This window comes from Ostrea edulis, chromosome 2 (assembly GCF_947568905.1).
Source record: "Ostrea edulis chromosome 2, xbOstEdul1.1, whole genome shotgun sequence".
NCBI classification, from domain to species: domain Eukaryota; kingdom Metazoa; phylum Mollusca; class Bivalvia; order Ostreida; family Ostreidae; genus Ostrea; species Ostrea edulis.
The window spans coordinates 8,290,615-8,310,614 of record NC_079165.1 but is presented as its reverse complement, the minus strand read 5'-3'; the positions used below and the strand labels follow the sequence as shown (position 1 = coordinate 8,310,614).

The 20,000-nt window shown below is 35.9% G+C and overlaps 1 protein-coding gene across 1 annotated transcript in view; it reads left to right on the top strand.

Moving 5' to 3' along the window:
* The window catches only part of LOC125682036 (uncharacterized), a 97,077-nt gene that overhangs the window by 52,626 nt on the left and 24,451 nt on the right, over window positions 1–20,000 (top strand). The window contains exons 33-54 of the mRNA XM_056157522.1: window positions 269–835; window positions 987–1,577; window positions 1,771–1,827; window positions 2,663–3,250; window positions 3,438–3,533; window positions 3,895–4,461; window positions 4,612–5,202; window positions 5,396–5,452; window positions 6,275–6,862; window positions 7,068–7,166; window positions 7,494–8,060; window positions 9,881–10,471; window positions 10,668–10,724; window positions 11,539–12,126; window positions 12,337–12,435; window positions 12,757–13,323; window positions 15,706–16,296; window positions 16,493–16,549; window positions 17,401–17,988; window positions 18,197–18,295; window positions 18,621–19,187; window positions 19,340–19,918. Coding sequence (XP_056013497.1) covers window positions 269–835; window positions 987–1,577; window positions 1,771–1,827; window positions 2,663–3,250; window positions 3,438–3,533; window positions 3,895–4,461; window positions 4,612–5,202; window positions 5,396–5,452; window positions 6,275–6,862; window positions 7,068–7,166; window positions 7,494–8,060; window positions 9,881–10,471; window positions 10,668–10,724; window positions 11,539–12,126; window positions 12,337–12,435; window positions 12,757–13,323; window positions 15,706–16,296; window positions 16,493–16,549; window positions 17,401–17,988; window positions 18,197–18,295; window positions 18,621–19,187; window positions 19,340–19,918 — 8,751 coding nt within the window. The remainder of the gene's footprint in view (window positions 1–268; window positions 836–986; window positions 1,578–1,770; window positions 1,828–2,662; window positions 3,251–3,437; window positions 3,534–3,894; window positions 4,462–4,611; window positions 5,203–5,395; window positions 5,453–6,274; window positions 6,863–7,067; window positions 7,167–7,493; window positions 8,061–9,880; window positions 10,472–10,667; window positions 10,725–11,538; window positions 12,127–12,336; window positions 12,436–12,756; window positions 13,324–15,705; window positions 16,297–16,492; window positions 16,550–17,400; window positions 17,989–18,196; window positions 18,296–18,620; window positions 19,188–19,339; window positions 19,919–20,000) is intronic.

Below are 20,000 nucleotides of genomic sequence, written 5' to 3'. Positions count from 1 at the left end.
TTACATAAAGATGTTTCCAGGAGATCTGATGTCGAAGTGAAAAGACACTTCCGTTCACATGTTTCTATTAGAAAAAAGCAATACAATTGCATAACATGTTATCATCAAATATTTCTTCCTGACTAACATTGATGAATGTTAGAATTCATATATGGTTTTTGCAGAGGTCTCAATATCGCCACTTTTATCGATCATTCTTGAATAAAAATTGATATATAAATGTTTCATTAAAAATACACATCACTAGTAATATATACTTGTTTTCCAGACCAATGCTTTGCACAAGTAGACTTGATCTTCGTGCTGGATTCTTCTACCAGTGTTGGAAATGATAATTACGACAAAATGAAAGACTTTGTCAAGAAGTTTTTACATTCTGCAAATATTGACGGCGGAGAAGTACGTGTGGGTCTTGTGTCCTACAGTACTAAAGTCACGGTGGAATTCCAGTTAAACTCCTACACAACCAAAGCTGACGTATTCGCTGCTGTAGATAGCATACCTTGGAGATACGGAAGTACCAACACCGCTGATGGTTTGCAAACTATGCATAAAGACATGTTCACTGAAGGCAATGGCGACAGACCAGGTGTTCCAAACATCTGTATCATTATGACGGACGGTGTTTCCAATATTAACTACAGAAGAACTGTACCCGAGGCAAAAGAGGCAAGAGAAAAGGGCATTCATATATATGCAATAGGTATAGCTCTGAAGGACTTGAAAGAAGTCAATGGAATAGCCAGTGAACCTGCAAGTTTGAACGTCTTTGCTGTGAATACCTTTGATGAATTAGAAGGTCTTGATGAAAAAATCTTTGAATCCTCGTGCCCAGGTATATATAAGCAGAGCATTTGAAACAAAATTGAAAATTTCTTTTTCCACTTAAAAATTGAATATCTATTAATGTGTTTTACGTAATATGTTAGAAAAGAGTTTTTTATGCTTTGGGATTATTTCCAATTTTCACCGTCATTTATTTATAGTAACAACTACACCTATACCTACCACAACTACAACAAAGCCACGTGACACCGGTTATGATGTTGTATTTCTGCTTGATTCTTCTGTGAATGACAGAAGAGTATTCAATCAAATGAAGGACTTCGCCCAAAACCTTGCGGGTGATCTCAGCATTGATGATAAAGAATACCGCATTGGTCTCGTGCGGTACAGTACGGCTTCCGATACATTTGCCCACCTTCAAGATCTCGATACCAAACGAGAAGTTATTGATAGGATTCAGCAGATACCATATCAACCCGGTGAAAGTAACCTGCAGGACGCTATTGATATTGTTTCATTAGATAATTTCCAGGAGTACAATGGCGACAGAGACTTTGCAAGAAACTTGATTGTTTTACTAACTGGTGTGGATCAAAGTTCGAACCCTTATGACGCATTCCGTGCAGCAGAACGTGCGGAGGATGATGGGATAAACATCTATACCGTTGGGTTTTACATAAATGATACTTTCGAGGTTGATGAGGTTCCAACGCATCCTCTTAGCACGTACCGATATCTGGTTAAAAGGAGAGGAGATATTAAAAGTATTCCTCGGAAATTAGCTAATTCAAGTATGTAATCACTTCGTAATGTTTGTGATCTGTATTATCGACGCTGACACTTGATAACGTTAAAGATAGAACCGCTTAATCCTGTCTTGGTAGTTCCATTTTAATATCATATTTATATCATTCACCAAAAAATTGATATTTTTAATTTCAAAATCAAGACATTTTTATATGTATCTCAAATTTTATTTTATAGTTGATGACGTGCTCCGTCCGAGGAGAGATAGACCTGTACCAACAACAACTACTACTAGTATGTTCATTTTCTAATGTCTCTTGAGAAAAAGCACAATCACTTGCAAAGTGTAGTGTATAGCAAAGTCGATAGTTGTATCAAAAAACATTATCTTATAGCAATTTTTCCTTTATAACCCTTTCATTTGTACACTATGCGTAAATACTAAACATTTTATCTCTTCGACCACATGACAAATGAGAATCAAAAGTTCTTGAATATGATATTCTTTTAATAAGCTTTTGAAGAAAACTTTACCGATTCCAACAATGGATTGACAGGACGTTCAAGAAAATCGCCACCTCGCTACTAAAACCAATTATTCACGATTTTGTTTACTACATCTGGTTACTGCAATCTCAATCTTCGAAGTTTTCTTCGGGTTCTATCCTATCCAGCAATAATTTTAGTGACAAAGGCTTATTTTGATAAAAAAAAAAATGAACAAACCAACAAAATCATGATATCTTTATTTGACATTCTTTTTGAAAAAAAAACAACCAATTTATAGTTTTATGTATGAGAATCCCAATATATAACTAACAAAACTATTATCACAATCTCATCAGATCGTTAACTAGAAAATATCCTCGATTTTCTTCTCCAAAAATAGAATATCAACATCAGTTATAAAAATTGCATATTTTCTAAACGCATAATGATCTCCATCAGATTGACTGATGCATGAAAGTTATTTCAAACTTTGAGCACACATGAAATAACGTTATTTCCAAGATATGATCAGAATGTCTTCAAACTTCTCTATAACTCCTAATCAAAGCATCGCACTACAAATAACGGATTTACTGTCTTTCATTTCTTTGAAAATACAACAAATCTTGTCTATTTATAGCAACAACTACTACCACTACAACTCCACCACGTGATTCTGGATATGACGTTGTTATCATGATGGACTCCTCTATTCCTCGGAAAACATTCGGTGCCATGAAGAAATATGCGAGAACATTAATTAATAAATTTAGTATCGACGACAAACAGTACACAGTAGGTCTCATGCGATATGGAGAATCTAACGATAAACAATGGGATCTCAATGATTATACTTCAAAGAGGGATGTTCTATCTGCTGTCGATCGAGTTGCCTATAGACAGGGAACATCTTCTGATGCAGCAAGTGCTATCCGTATGGTAAGACGTAGAATGTTCAATGATAGAAACGGGGACCGTGACTTTGCTAGAAATCTCATTGTCCTTATGACTGCCAATGAAAGAAGTGATGATATATACGCCACCTGGAATGAGGCAGAAGAGGCAGAGAAAGAGAATATCAACTTGTATACAGTCGGCTTCGATTTGAACGACACCACAGAAATCGACGAGACTTCAACTCACCCTCTTTATATCTATCGTCACCTCATTAACACGGAGGGTGGGGATGATGTAATCGATTCATCAACTGGAGATATTCTCGGGATGAGTAAGTTTAAATATATTACTTGATTCAGTTCATGAATCTTATATTCTATTACCAATGAACATAATGAAAAATACACCCTAAGAAAGGTATTTACTAAAACAGATCGGATATCAATTTGAAAAAATATCATTCAAATATGGAGACCAGAAAACTCAATACCATATACTATCTAATTTGCATAACTTAGTTGACGAAAACGTGGAGCCACCAAGATCAAGACCTAAACCTACCACAACCACCACCACAACTACAACCACAACCACCATGCCTACAACAGTAATAAGTAAGATTTTTACACTCTCTGTATGAATATGAATTCAGAACTTCAGTTTCTTTTATGAGATAAAATATTTTGGATACATCAATTCACATAGAGATGCTTCCGAGAAATCTGGTGTCGAAGTGAAAAGTCACTTTCGAGGACATTTTTATATTGAAAATAGTAATACATGTACGATTACATATCATGTAATCATCAAAAATGTCTTCTTGAATAACATTAATAAATGTTCGTATTCATACATGTTTGTTTGTTTTTTTCAGAGGTCTAAATATCGCCATTTTCATCAATCATTCTTCAATAAAAATTTATATATAAATGTATTCCAAATACACACCACTAGTGATATATGCTTGTTTTCCAGACCAATGCTTTGCACAAGTAGACTTAATCTTCGTGCTGGATTCTTCTACCAGTGTTGGAAATGATAATTACGACAAAATGAAAGACTTTGTCAAAAAGTTTCTACATTCTGCAAATATTGACGGCGGAGAAGTACGTGTGGGTCTTGTGTCCTACAGTACTAAAGTCACGGTGGAATTCCAGTTAAACTCCTACACAACCAAAGCTGACGTATTTGCTGCTGTAGATAGCATACCTTGGAGATATGGAAGTACCAACACCGCTGATGGTTTACAAACAATGCATAAAGACATGTTCACTGAAGGCAATGGCGACAGACCAGGTGTTCCAAACATCTGTATCATTATGACGGACGGTGTTTCCAATATTAACTACAGAAGAACCATCCCTGAGGCAAAAGAGGCAAGAGAAAAGGGCATTCATATATATGCAATAGGTATAGCTCTGAAGGAATTGAAAGAAGTCAATGGAATAGCCAGTGAGCCTGCAAGTTTGAACGTCTTTGCTGTGAATACCTTTGATGAATTAGAAGGTCTTGATGAAAAAATCTTTGAATCCTCGTGCCCAGGTATGTATTAGCACGGCATTTTCAAACTGATCAGATCTTTCTTTATGCACTTAAGAAATAAATATCTTTTAATGTGCTTTGAGTAATGTGCTAGAAAAGATTTTTCATCTTTCACGAATACTTGCAATTTTCACCGTCATTTATTTATAGTAACAACTACACCTATACCTACCACAACTACAACAAAACCACGTGACACCGGTTATGATGTTGTATTTCTGCTTGATTCTTCTGTGAATGACAGAAGAGTATTTAATCAAATGAAGGACTTCGCCCAAAATCTCGCGCGTAATCTCAGCATTGATGATAAAGAATACCGCATTGGTCTCGTGCGGTACAGTACGGCTTCCGATACATTTGCCCACCTTCAAGATCTCGATACCAAACGAGAAGTTATTGATAGGATTCAGCAGATACCATATCAACCCGGTGAAAGTAACCTGCAGGACGCTATTGATATTGTTTCATTAGACAATTTCCAGGAGTACAATGGCGACAGAGACTTTGCAAGAAACTTGATTGTTTTACTAACTGGTGTGGATCAAAGTTCGAACCCTTATGACGCATTCCGTGCAGCAGAACGCGCAGAGGATGATGGGATAAACATCTATACCGTTGGGTTTTACATAAATGATACTTTCGAAGTTGATGAGTTTCCAACGCATCCTCTTAGCACGTACCGATATCTGGTTAACAGGAGAGGAGATATTAAAAGTATTCCTCGGAAATTAGCTAATTCAAGTACGTAATCACTTCCTAATGTTTGTGATCTGTATCATCGATGCCTACACGTGATAACACTAAAGATACGACTTCTTGTCCTATCTTGGTAGTTCCTTTTAAATACCATTGCTATATCAATTCACGAAAACGTTCATATCTTTAATTTCAAAATTAAGATACTCTTATATTGATCTCAACTTTTATTTTATAGTTGATGATGTGCTCCGTCCGAGGAGAGACAGACCTATACCAACAACAACTACTACTAGTATGTTCATTTTCTAATTTCTCCTGAGGGAAGCGCAATCAGTTGCAAAGTGTAGGGTATAGCAAAGTCGATGTTTATATTATTAAATATTATTCTTACCAGTTTTGCATTGATAAACGTTTTTCTTCATATAATATCCGTATATACTGAAACGTTTTATCTCTCAAGACAAATTAGAATGTTTCTAATTCCTGAATTATATTCTTTTGATTAGCCTTTGGTAAAAAAAAATAAATGATTCCATCTAAGGTTTTTAACAAGACATTTAAGAAAATCACCACATTCCTATCAAAAATAGATTATTCAAGGATTTGTTTCTACATACGGTTTCTACAATCGTACAATAATGAGTATTTTCCGGGTTCTTTCCTGTCCACCAAACATCTTAGCGGCGTCGAATTTTCTTCAAGGAGAATCGGTATACTAATAGAATCAAAATTACATGACCATGTTTTAAAAAGAAAAGATACAATTTATAAGACTGTACATACATGTATATAGTTAAAAAACTATCATCACATTTTTTGTAAGATCCTTTTCTCGAAGAGTTCATGGATTTTCTTGTCGCAAACTAGAATATCAACAACAGTTATAGAAATCGCATAATTTCTAACCACATAACTATTTCCATCAGATGAACTGATACATAAAACTTTATTTTAAATTATATCACGTATGACATACCGTTATTTGAATGACATCCTAGGAATGTTTTCAAACTTCTCTATAACACCTAATCATAACATCACGCTACAAATCACGAACAATGTATTTACTGTCTTTCATTTCTTTGAAAATACAACAAATCTTTTCTATTTATAGCAACTACTACTACCACTACAATTCCACCACGTGATTCTGGATATGACGTTGTTATTATGATGGACTCCTCTATTCCTCGGAAAACATTCGATGCCATGAAGAAATATGCGAGAACATTAATTAATAAATTTAGTATCGACGACAAACAGTACACAGTAGGTCTCATGCGATATGGAGAATCTAACGATAAACAATGGGATCTCAATGATTATACTTCAAAGAGGGATGTTCTATCTGCTGTCGATCGAGTTGCCTATAGACAGGGAAGATCTTCTGATGCAGCAAGTGCTATCCGTATGGTAAGACGTCGAATGTTCAATGATAGAAACGGGGACCGTGACTTTGCTAGAAATCTCATTGTCCTTATGACTGCCAATGAAAGAAGTGATGATATATATGCCACCTGGAATGAGGCAGAAGAGGCAGAGAAAGAGAATATCAACTTGTATACAGTTGGCTTCGATTTGAACGACACCACAGAAATCGACGAGACTTCAACTCACCCTCTGTATATATATCGTCACCTCATTAACACGGAGGGTGGAGATGACGTAATAGATTCATCCACTGGAGATATTCTTGGCTTGAGTAAGTTGGAATGAATGAGTTTGTTTTTTGACATAATATTTTATTACTATGCTGCAGGATGTGAATTGTAAATTACTAGTTGTCTGCATGAGAAATAGTTTAATAAACAGTCTAAAAAGAAACAGAGTGGGTGTTGATTGAAAGTATACCATTCAAAAATAAGAAGAAAACTTAACTCTTTACATTATTATCTTGCATAACCTAGTTGACGAAGATGTGGAGCCACCAAGACCACGACCTAAACCTACCACCACCACCACAACAACTACTACAACCACAACCCCTATGCCTACAACAGTAATAAGTAGGAATTTTAGACATTTCCAAAAGAAAGCATGTAAAAACGTTCTGTTTGGTTCATGAGATAAATACCATATTTGCATCACTTAATCCACAAATGTTTCCGTGAGATTTTGTGTCAATTTCAAAGCACACTTGTGACATCTTCTTTTTATCGCAAAATATATTACAATCGTTACAGATTTCTTCTCGTAAAACACTTAAATATAATTGGTATTATAATCTGTACTTGTTTCTAAAGATCTCTTATTACTACCGCCATAACATCATTCTTTTTTTCAATTATGTCCAAGTGTTGTGCTGTAAACAGTATTAATCTCTTCTTTTCCAGACCAATGCTTTGCACAAGTAGACTTGATCTTCGTGCTGGATTCTTCTACCAGTGTTGGAAATGGAAATTACGACAAAATGAAAGACTTTGTTAAGAAGTTTCTACATTCTGCAAATATTGACGGCGGAGAAGTACGTGTGGGTCTTGTGTCCTACAGTACTAAAGTCACGGTGGAATTCCAGTTAAACTCCTACACAACCAAAGCTGACGTATTCGCTGCTGTAGATAGCATACCTTGGAGATACGGAAGTACCAACACCGCTGATGGTTTACAAACAATGCATAAAGACATGTTCACTGAAGGCAATGGCGACAGACCAGGTGTTCCAAACATCTGTATCATTATGACGGACGGCGTTTCCAATATTAACTACAGAAGAACTGTACCCGAGGCAAAAGAGGCAAGAGAAAAGGGCATTCATATATATGCAATAGGTATCGCTCTGAAGGACTTGAAAGAAGTCAATGGAATAGCCAGTGAGCCTGCAAGTTTGAACGTCTTTGCTGTGAATACCTTTGATGAATTAGAAGGTCTTGATGAAAAAATCTTTGAATCCTCATGCCCAGGTATTTATAAGCAGGGCATTTTAGAACAAAACAGATTTTTCTTTATGCATTTAAGAAATAAATACAGACCCTGAAGCGTACTACTACACCACTTGCACGGAACGGTACGAAACGATTCGTACACGGAACAGTGAACGGTTTGCCCGAAACACTGAACGATCTGCACGGAACGGTAAACGGTTTGCACGAAACGTTGAACAGTCTGCACGGAACGGTGAACGTTTTCCACGAAATCTTTGTACTAAACGCTGACCACTTTGTAGGCGTGGCTTGAACGCTTTATGGACGGTCTGCACGAAATGGTAGGCGTGACCCGCACGCTGTGATATATTTGGACTAAATATTTTAAATATAATTGCAGTATTCTAAATATTAAAAGAAGGTTGAAAAAGAAATGATAATGATTCATTTTAAAATGATTGCTCGTGTACGACGCGGTAACTTCATTTTTCCTTATTGGATCAATGACTTATAAGCACGTTGGCAGGAAAATAAATGATTTTTTTTATTCCGGAAATAAAACGAAAATATGTAAAAATCATATCGTCACGGAATATTGATTAATCAAATTGTATTGATTCATTGCTCTATTAAATTCCTTGAAACTGAATATGAAATGATCGTGTCTGTTTCGCTATTTTTGTACATTCATTCTGAATGTCGTTAAAATACATTTACAATTTGTATATTCCAGGCCTCTTCCCAAACACAGATGTTGAATGAACCTATATTTTATATACATGTGTACGTGTATGAAAACAGATAAAAGGATTTAAAGAAACTTCCCGTCAGGAAAGATTGAATCATTTTGGGGCAGGGAGAGGGTTGTGAACGTTCTGCGCGAATCGCTAGGCATGACCTGCACGCTTTGATAGTTTTCGGCATTATTTGTTTCATCCTGGGGTTAGTTTAAACAAGGAATAATTTAATGACTTACGAACACGTTGAAATAAAAGGAAATAAGTATTTTTTAACTTCGGAAATAAAGGAAAAAAGGTGCATAAATTGTATCGTCATGGAATATTTATAATTCAACTTTATTTATTCATTGCTCTATTAAATTCATTGAAAAAGTCGCGTCTGTATCGCTATTTTTGTACATTCAATCTGAGTGCAGTTACAATATGTAAAACACCTGTTCAATTTGTATTTTCCGGGCCTCTTCTCAAAGACAGGGACCTTGGAATTTGCGTAGAATATAAAAGTTAAAAGTAATACACAGGTCGGTCTGTGCATTATGCAGACAGTTCCGATAAACGATTTTGATGAAAATAGTTTTTATTTAAAATGAGAAACTTGATTATACAAATGTAACAAGACGAATAAATTATTCCTATATATAAACAAATTGAATAAAAATAAAAAATATATATAACGAGGGCAGAGATGTTATATGTCTCTGCACTTGCTAGAAACTATCAGGGGTGAGTAAGTGGTATCGGATTTCCTTATAGACATTTTGAAATAATTGGTCAAATTCTCAACAATGTCAACCTTCCTACATCCCATACAGAAATGACTTGCACAGTCTGTATATTTCTAATGGCGTGGTTTGAACGATATTCGCGTTTCTATGGAAGTGGCTTGATCAAGCACGGAACGATTCTTGCACAAAACGATTTGCACTGAACGATCTGCATGAAACGTTGAACGGTCTGCACGGAACGGTGAACGGTTTGCACGGAACGAAACGATACGCTTTAGAGGTGTAGTAGCACGCTTCAGAGTCTGTATATTTTAATGTGCTTTTGAGTAATGTGCTAGAAAAGAGTCTTCATTTTTAAGGAATATTTACAATTTTCACCGTCATTTATTTATAGTAACAACTACACCTATACCTACCACAACTACAACAAAACCACGTGACACCGGTTATGATGTTGTATTTCTGCTTGACTCCTCTGTGAATGACAGAAGAGTATTCAATCAAATGAAGGACTTCGCCCAAAATCTCGCGCGTAATCTCAGCATTGATGATAAAGAATACCGCATTGGTCTCGTGCGGTACAGTACGGCTTCCGATACATTTGCCCACCTCCAAGATCTCGATACCAAACGAGAAGTTATTGAGAGGATTCAGCAGATACCATATCAACCCGGTGAAAGTAACCTGCAGGACGCTATTGATATTGTTTCATTAGATAATTTCCAGGAGTACAATGGCGACAGAGACTTTGCAAGAAACTTGATTGTTTTACTAACTGGTGTGGATCAAAGTTCGAACCCTTATGACGCATTCCGTGCAGCAGAACGTGCGGAGGATGATGGGATAAACATCTATACCGTTGGATTTTACATAAATGATACTTTCGAGGTTGATGAGGTTCCAACGCATCCTCTTAGCACGTACCGATATCTGGTTAAAAGGAGAGGAGATATTAAAAGTATTCCTCGGAAATTAGCTAATTCAAGTATGTAATCACTTCGTAATGTTTCTGATCTGTATCATCAAAGCCTATACTTGATAACAACACTAAAGATAAGGCCACTTACTCCATCTTGGTAGATCCTTTTTAATATCATTGCTATCTCAATTCACGAAAACGTTTATATCTTTAATTTCAAAATTAAGACACTCTTGTATTGATCTCAACTTTTATTTTATAGTTGATGACGTGCTCCGTCCGAGGAGAGATAGACCTGTACCAACAACAACTACTACTAGTATGTTCATTTTCTAATGTCTCTTGAGAGAAAGCACAATCACTTGCAAAGTGTAGTGTATAGCAAAGTCGAGTTTTGTATTACAAAAGATTAATTTTAGCAGTTTTGCATTTACAAAGTCTTTTATACACTATCCGTAAATACTGAAACTATATATTTCCTATGACAAATGAGATTTTTTTCAAATTCCTTAAACATACTGTTTTTCGTTAGCCTTTGTAAAATATCAACGATTTCACCCAAGGCTTTTACAGGACATGTAAGAAAATCACCACCTCACTATTAAAAACAATGTATTCAAGGGTTTCTTTTCTACATCTGGTTTCTGCAATCGTACACTCAGGAGTATTTTCCGGGTTCTTTCCTATCAAGCAAACATCTCAGTGGCGAAGAATTATTTTTCATGAACAATAAATATACTAACCGAATCATGATATCTTTACATGACAGCCTTGAAAAAAAGATATAAGATATAAAGTATAAGACTGTATATATATAATTAACAAAACTATCACCATATTTTTGTAAGTATCTTTTCTCGAAGACTTTATGGATTTTCTTGTCGCAAACTAGAATATCGATAACAGTTGTAGAAATTGCATATTTTCCAAACGCATAAAAATCTCTGTGAGATGAACTAATGCATGAAAATTTATTTCGAATTATCATCACGCATGAAATACCTTTATTTCAATGATCTGCAAAGAATTTCTTTAAACGTCTCTATAACACCTAATCAAAACATCGCACTACAAACCACGTATTTACTGTCTTTTATTTCTTTGAAAATACAACAAATCCTGTCTATTTATAGCAACAACTACTACCACTACAATTCCACCACGTGATTCTGGATATGACGTTGTTATCATGATGGACTCCTCTATTCCTCGGAAAACATTCGATGCCATGAAGAAATATGCGAGAACATTAATTAATAAATTTAGTATCGACGACAAGCAGTACACAGTAGGTCTCATGCGATATGGAGAATCTAACGATAAACAATGGGATCTCAATGATTATACTTCAAAGAGGGATGTTCTATCTGCTGTCGATCGAGTTGCCTATAGACAGGGAACATCTTCTGATGCAGCAAGTGCTATCCGTATGGTAAGACGTCGAATGTTCAATGATAGAAACGGGGACCGTGATTTTGCTAGAAATCTCATTGTCCTCATGACTGCCAATGAAAGAAGTGATGATATATACGCCACCTGGAATGAGGCAGAAGAGGCAGAGAAAGAGAATATCAACTTGTATACAGTTGGCTTTGATTTGAACGACACCACAGAAATCGACGAGACTTCAACTCACCCTCTTTATATCTATCGTCACCTCATTAACACGGATGGCGGGGATGACGTAATAGATTCATCCACTGGAGATATTCTTGGCTTGAGTAAGTTGGAAAGGATGAGTTTGTTTTTTGACATAATATTTTACTACTATGCTGCAGGGTGTGAATTGTAAATTACTAGTTGACTGCATGAGAAATACAGTTTAATAAAACAGTCTAAAAAGAAACAGAGCTGATGTTGATTGAAAGTATACCATTCAAAATAAGGAAAAGAAAACTTAACTCTGTACATTATTATCTTGCATAACCTAGTTGACGAAGATGTGGAGCCACCAAGACCACGACCTAAACCTACCACCACCACAACAACAACTACTACAACCACACCCCCTATGCCTACAACAGTAATAAGTAGGAATTTTAGACATTATTTCCTAAATAAAGCATCCATAAACGTTCTGTTTGGTTCATGAGATAAAAGGATTTTTACAGCATTTTATGCAGAAATGTTTCCGTGAGATTTTGTGTCAATTTCAAAGCACACTTGTGACAAGTTATTTTTATCGCAAAATATAATACAATCGTCACAGATTTCTTGTCGTAAAACACTAAAACTATGAGAATCTGTACATGTTTCTAAAGATATCTTATTACTACCGCCATAACATCATTCTTTTTTTCAATTATGTCCAAGTGTTGTGCGGTTGACAATATTAATTTCTCGTTTTCCAGACCAGTGCTTTGCACAAGTAGACTTGATCTTCGTGCTGGATTCTTCTACCAGTGTTGGAAATGATAATTACGACAAAATGAAAGACTTTGTCAAGAAGTTTCTGCATTCTGCAAATATTGACGGCGGAGAAGTGCGTGTGGGTCTTGTATCCTACAGTACTAAAGTCACCGTGGAATTCCAGTTAAACTCCTACACAACCAAATCTGACGTATTCGCCGCTGTAGATAGCATACCTTGGAGATACGGAAGTACCAACACCGCTGATGGTTTACAAACAATGCATAAAGACATGTTCACTGAAGGCAATGGCGACAGACCAGGTGTTCCAAACATCTGTATCATTATGACGGACGGTGTTTCCAATATTAACTACAGAAGAACTGTACCCGAGGCAAAAGAAGCAAGAGAAAAAGGCATTCATATATATGCAATAGGTATCGCTCTGAAGGACTTGAAAGAAGTCAATGGAATAGCCAGTGAGCCTGCAAGTTTGAACGTCTTTGCTGTGAATACATTCGATGAATTAGAAGGTCTTGATGAAAAAATCTTTGAATCCTCGTGCCCAGGTATTTATAAGCAGGGCATTTTAGAACAAAACAGATTTTTCTTTATGCATTTAAGAAATAAATACAGACCCTGAAGCGTACTACTACACCACTTGCACGGAACGGTACGAAACGATTCGTACACGGAACAGTGAACGGTTTGCCCGAAACACTGAACGATCTGCACGGAACGGTAAACGGTTTGCAGGAAACGTTGAATGGTCAGCACGGAACGGTGAACGTTTTGCACGAAATATTTGCACGAAACGCTTACCACTTTGTAGGTGTGAATTGAACGCATTGTGAACGGTCTGCACGAAATGGTAGGCGTGGCCCGCACGCTGTGATTTTTTCGGTAATATTTGGATCAAATATTTTAAATATAATTGCAGTATTCTAAATATTAAAAGAAGGTTGAGAAAGAAATGATAATGATTCATTTTAAAATGATTGCTCATGTACGACGTGGTAACTTTCATTTTTGCTTATTAGATCAATGACTTATAAACGCGTTCGAATGAAAAGAAATGAATTAGTTTTTTAATTTCGGAAATAAAACGAAAATATGTTAAAAAAAAAATATATATATCGTCACGGAATATTGATTAATCAAATTGTATTGATTCATTGCTCTATTAAATTCCTTGAAACTGAATATGAAATGGTCGCATCTGTTTCGCTATTTTTGTACATTCATTCTGAATGTCGTTAAAATACATTCGCTATTTGTATATTCCAGGCCTCTTCCCAAACACAGATGTTGAATAAACTATATTTTTATATATATGTGTACGTGTATGAAAACAGATAAAAGGATTTAAAGAAACTTCCCGTCAGGAAAGATTGAATCGAATCATTTTGGGGCAGGGAGAGGGTTGTGAACGGTCTGCACGAAACGCTAGGCATGACCTACACGCTTTGATTGTTTCGGCATTATTTGTTTCATCCTGGGGTTAGTTTAAACAAGGAATAATTTAATGACTTACGAACACGTTGAAATAAAAGGAAATATATATTTTTTAACTTCGGAAATAAAGGGAAAAGATGCATAAATTGTATCGTCATGGAATATTTATAATTCAACTTTATTTATTCATTGCTCTATTAAATTCATTGAAAAAGTCGCGTCTGTATCGCTATTTTTGTACATTCAATCTGACTGCAGTTACAATATGTAAAAGATGTGTGCAATTTGTATTTTCCGGGCCTTATCTCAAAGACAGATCTTGAATGAATCTAAACATTTTTACATACGTGTATGACAACTGATAAAATGATTTTAAAAATTCTTGTAAGACTGAAACACATTTTCAGGTAGGAGGGGCATCTAGACATAGAATTAGCTAGTCGATAAGAACCTGTCATCTTCGATAAGAAGGGAAAATACAAAACAAAAAGAAACAATCAAAATATGATTGAACTAGATTGAGAAATAAATCATATAAATGAATAGAAAAAATAAATAATGCGAGCGGATCTAACATCCAATTTTAATTAGATTGTTGCATTTGCCTCAATTTTAAACATAGAGAAAACTGCATTGATTTTTGAGAGACAAAAGATATAAACACCTCTTTTGTCATACATGTATTTCAATTGCCCTCATCGATTTTCACACCTTATGTACGATTGTTAATTTCAAATACCTGGATTAGCTGACCTCTATTGTGGTATAAAAAAAAAAGAGGGACCTTGGAATTTGCGTACAATATACAAGTTACAAGTAATACAAGGTCGGTCTGTGCATTATGCTGACAGTTCCGATAGACGATTTTGATGAGAATAGTTTTTATTTAAAATGAGAAACTTGATCATACAAATGTAACAAGACAAATAAATTATTCATATATACAAACAAAATGAATAAAAATAAAAAAAATAATAATAACGAGGGCAGAGATATTTCTGCACTTGCTAAAACTACCAGGGGTGTGTAAGTGGTATCGGATTTTCTTGTAGACATTTTCAAATAATTGGTCAAATTCTCTTCAATGTTTACCTGTCCTACATCCCATGCCGAAATGACTTGCACGGTCTGTATGTTTCTAAGGGCGTGGTTTGAGCAATATTCACATTTCTATGGGCGTGGCTTGATCAAGCCCGGAACGATTCTTGCACGAAACGATTTGCACGGAACGCTGATCGATCTGCATGAAACGCTGAACGGTCTGCACCGAACGGTGAACGGGTCTGCACGGAACGGTGAACGGTTTGCACGGAACAATGAAAGGTTTGCACGAAATACTGAACGGTCTGCACGGAACGGTGAACGGTTTGCACGGAACGAAATGAAACGCTTTGGAGGTGTAGCAGCACGCTTCAGAGTCTGTATATTTTAATGTGCTAGAAAAGAGCATTCATGTTTCAGGAATATTTGCAATTTTCACCGTCCTTTATTTATAGTAACAACTACACCTATACCTACCACAACTACAACAAAGCCACGTGACACCGGTTATGATGTTGTATTTCTGCTTGATTCCTCTGTGAATGACAGAAGAGTATTCAATCAAATGAAGGACTTCGCCCAAAATCTCGCGCGTAATCTCAGCATTGATGATAAAGAATACCGCATTGGTCTCGTGCGGTACAGTACGGCTTCCGATACATTTGCCCACCTCCAAGATCTCGATACCAAACGAGAAGTTATTGATAGGATTCAGGAAATATCTTATCAACCCGGTGAAAGTAACCTGCAGGATGCTCTTGATATTGTTTCATTAGACAATTTCCAGGAGTACAATGGCGACAGAGACTTTGCAAGAAACTTGATTGTTTTACTAACTGGTGTGGATCAAAGTTCGAACCCTTATGACGCATTCCGTGCAGCAGAACGTGCGGAGGATGATGGGATAAACATCTATACCGTTGGATTTTACATAAATGATACTTTCGAGGTTGATGAGGTTCCAACGCATCCTCTTAGCACGTACCGATATCTGGTTAACAGGAGAGGAGATATTAAAAGTATTCCTCGGAAATTAGCTAATTCAAGTACGTAATCACTTCGTAATGTTTCTGATATGTATTATCAATGCCTATTCTTGATAACAACACTAAAGATAAGACCACTTATCCTATCTTGGTAGTTCCTTTCTAATATCATTGCTATATCAATTCACGAAAACGTTTATATCTTTAATTTCAAAATTAAGACACTCTTGTATTGATCTCAACTTTTATTTTATAGTTGATGACGTGCTCCGTCCGAGGAGAGACAGACCTATACCAACAACAACTACTACTAGTATGTTCATTTTCTAATTTCTCCTGAGGGAAGCGCAATCACTTGCAAAGTGTAATGTATAGCAAAGTCGATTTTTGTATTACAAAAAATTATTCTTGACAGTTTTGCATTTACAAAACTTTTCTTCTATACACTATCCGTAAATACTAATTAATTTATCTCTTATGACAAATGAGGATTTTTTAAAATTCCTTAAACATAATTTTTTTTATTAGCCTTTGTAAAATATCAACGATTTCACCCAAGGCTTTTACAGGACATGTAAGAAATTCACCATCTCACTATTAAAAACGATCTATGCAAGGGTTTGTTTTCTACATCTGGTTTCTGCAATCGTACACTCAGGAGTGTTTTCTATCTTTCCTATCCAGCAAATATCTCAGCGGCAAGGAATTAATTTTCATGAAGAATAAATATACTAACAGAATCATGATATCTTTACATGACAGTCTCTTGAAAAAAAAAAGATATAAGGTATAAGGTATAAGTCTGTATATATATATATATATATATATATATATATATATATAATTAACAAGACTATCACCACATATTTGTAAGGTCCTTTCTCAAAGACTTTAAGGAATTTCTTGTCGCAAACTAGAATATCGATAACAGTTATAGAAATTGCATATTCACCAAACGCATAACAATCTCCGTGGGATGAACTGATACATGAAAATTTATTTCGAATTATCATCACGCATGAAATACCTTTATTTCAATGATATGCGAAGACTTTCTTTAAAGTAGTATATAACACTTAATCAAAACATCACACTACAAATCACGAACAATGTATTTAATGTCCTTCATTCTTTGAAAATACAACAAATCCTGTCTATTTATAGCAACTACTACTACCACTACAATTCCACCACGTGATTCTGGATATGACGTTGTTATCATGATGGACTCCTCTATTCCTCGGAAAACATTCGATGTCATGAAGAAATATGCTAGAACATTAATTAATAAATTTAGTATCGACGACAAACAGTACACAGTAGGTCTCATGCGATATGGAGAATCTAACGATAAACAATGGGATCTCAATGATTATACTTCAAAGAGGAATGTTCTATCTGCTGTCGATCGAGTTGCCCATAGACAGGGGAAATCTTCTGATGCAGCAAGTGCTATCCGTATGGTAAGGCGCAGAATGTTCAATGATAGAAACGGCGACCGTGATTTTGCTAGAAATCTCATTGTCCTCATGACTGCCAATGAAAGAAGTGATGATATATACGCCACCTGGAATGAGGCAGAAGAGGCAGAGAAAGAGAATATCAACTTGTATACAGTTGGCTTTGATTTGAACGACACCACAGAAATCGACGAGACTTCAACTCACCCTCTTTATATCTACCGTCACCTCATTAACACGGAGGGTGGAGATGACGTAATAGATTCATCCACTGGAGATATTCTTGGCTTGAGTAAGTTGGAATGAATGAGTTTGTTTTTTGACATATTTTATTACTATGCTGCAGGATGTGAATTGTAATTTGTTTGTTGACTGAATGAGAAATACATTTCAATAAAACAGTCTAAAAAGAAACAGAGCGGGTGTTGATTGAAAGTATATCATTCAAAAATTAGGAGAAGAAAACGTAACTCTGTACATTATTATCTTGCATAACCTAGTTGACGAAGATGTGGAGCCACCAAGACCACGACCTAAACCTACCACCACCACCACAACAACTACTACAACCACAACCCCTATGCCTACAACAGTAATAAGTAGGAATTTTACACATTATTTCCTAAATAAAGCATCCATAAATGTTCTGTTTGGTTCATGAGATAAATATTTTATTTACATCACTTTATACAGAAATGTTTCCGTGAAATTTTGTGTCAATTTCAAAGCATACTTGTGACACCCTTATATAGCAAAGTATAATACAATCACAGATTCCTTGTCGTAAAACACTAAAAACTATTAGTATATGTACTTGTTTCTAAAGATGTCTTATTACTACCGTCATATTATCATTCTTTTTCAATTATGTGTCAGTGTTTTGCTGTAAATTTGGAAAACTAGTATTAATCACTCGTTTTCCAGCCCAATGCTTTGCACAAGTAGACTTGATCTTCGTGCTGGATTCTTCTACCAGTGTTGGAAATGATAATTACGACAAAATGAAAGACTTTGTCAAGAAGTTTCTGCATTCTGCAAATATTGACGGCGGAGAAGTACGTGTGGGTCTTGTATCATACAGTACTAAAGTCACCGTGGAATTCCAGTTAAACTCCTACACGACCAAAGCTGATGTATTCGCCGCTGTAGATAGCATACCTTGGAGATACGGAAGTACCAACACCGCTGATGGTTTACAAACAATGCATGAAGACATGTTTACTGGAGGCAATGGCGACAGACCAGGTGTTCCAAACATCTGTATCATTATGACGGACGGTGTTTCCAATGTTAATTACAGAAGAACTGTACCCGAGGCAAAAGAGGCAAGAGAAAAAGACATTCATATATATGCAATAGGTATCGGTCTGAAGGACTTGAAAGAAGTCAATGGAATAGCCAGTGAGCCTGCAAGTTTGAATGTCTTTGCTGTGAATACCTTTGATGAATTAGAAGGTCTTGATGAAAAAATCTTTGAAGCTTCCTGTACAGGTATGAATAACAACAACTGTTTTCTGTATCAATCGACAACTATTAGTTAAAAGTTTCGATGACATATGACTTCTGAAATAAGGTGTATAAAATCCTGTTTTAAAGGTTACTTTTATACTTTGTAGCACTAGTATCTATTTGGGTTTTTTCAGGAGCAACAACTGCATCGCCACCCTCTGAATCGGGTTATGACGTTGTTCTTGTTCTCGACTCCTCAGTGACACCCCGAACATATCAATTAATGAAAGAGTATGGGAAAAACTTAGTAGATGGTTTCAATGTTGAAGACCAAGAGTACCGAGTGGGGCTAATGAGATATAGCACAGACGCTGATGTGCAGTTTGATCTGGATGAATATTCTACGAAAGATGACATCAAGTTTGCTATTGACAAAAGTTTGTATAACCCCGGGGAAACAGACACCGCAAAAGCTATCAATTCTGTTCGCGAAAATATGTTCCGAGAAACGCATGGTGATAGAGACTTTGCTAGGAATCTTATAGTTCTGCTTACTGGCCAGGATCAAAGTAAAGACACATACGAATCCTGGGCAGCTGCCGAGAAAGCAGAGGCGGCAGGTATAAATTTGTTTACGGTGGGAATCAATCTGAACGACACAACAGAAATAGACGAACTCTCCACTCACCCAATCCAAAAGTACAGACATCTCATCAACACATACTCATCTCCCGCTGAACTTAACCGAACCGCTAATAATCTTTTGGGACTTAGTAAGTTGAAGCTATTTTGCTAACGAATTGTTTTAAACATTCCATAATATTAATGTTAGATACCAAGATACAAATCAATATG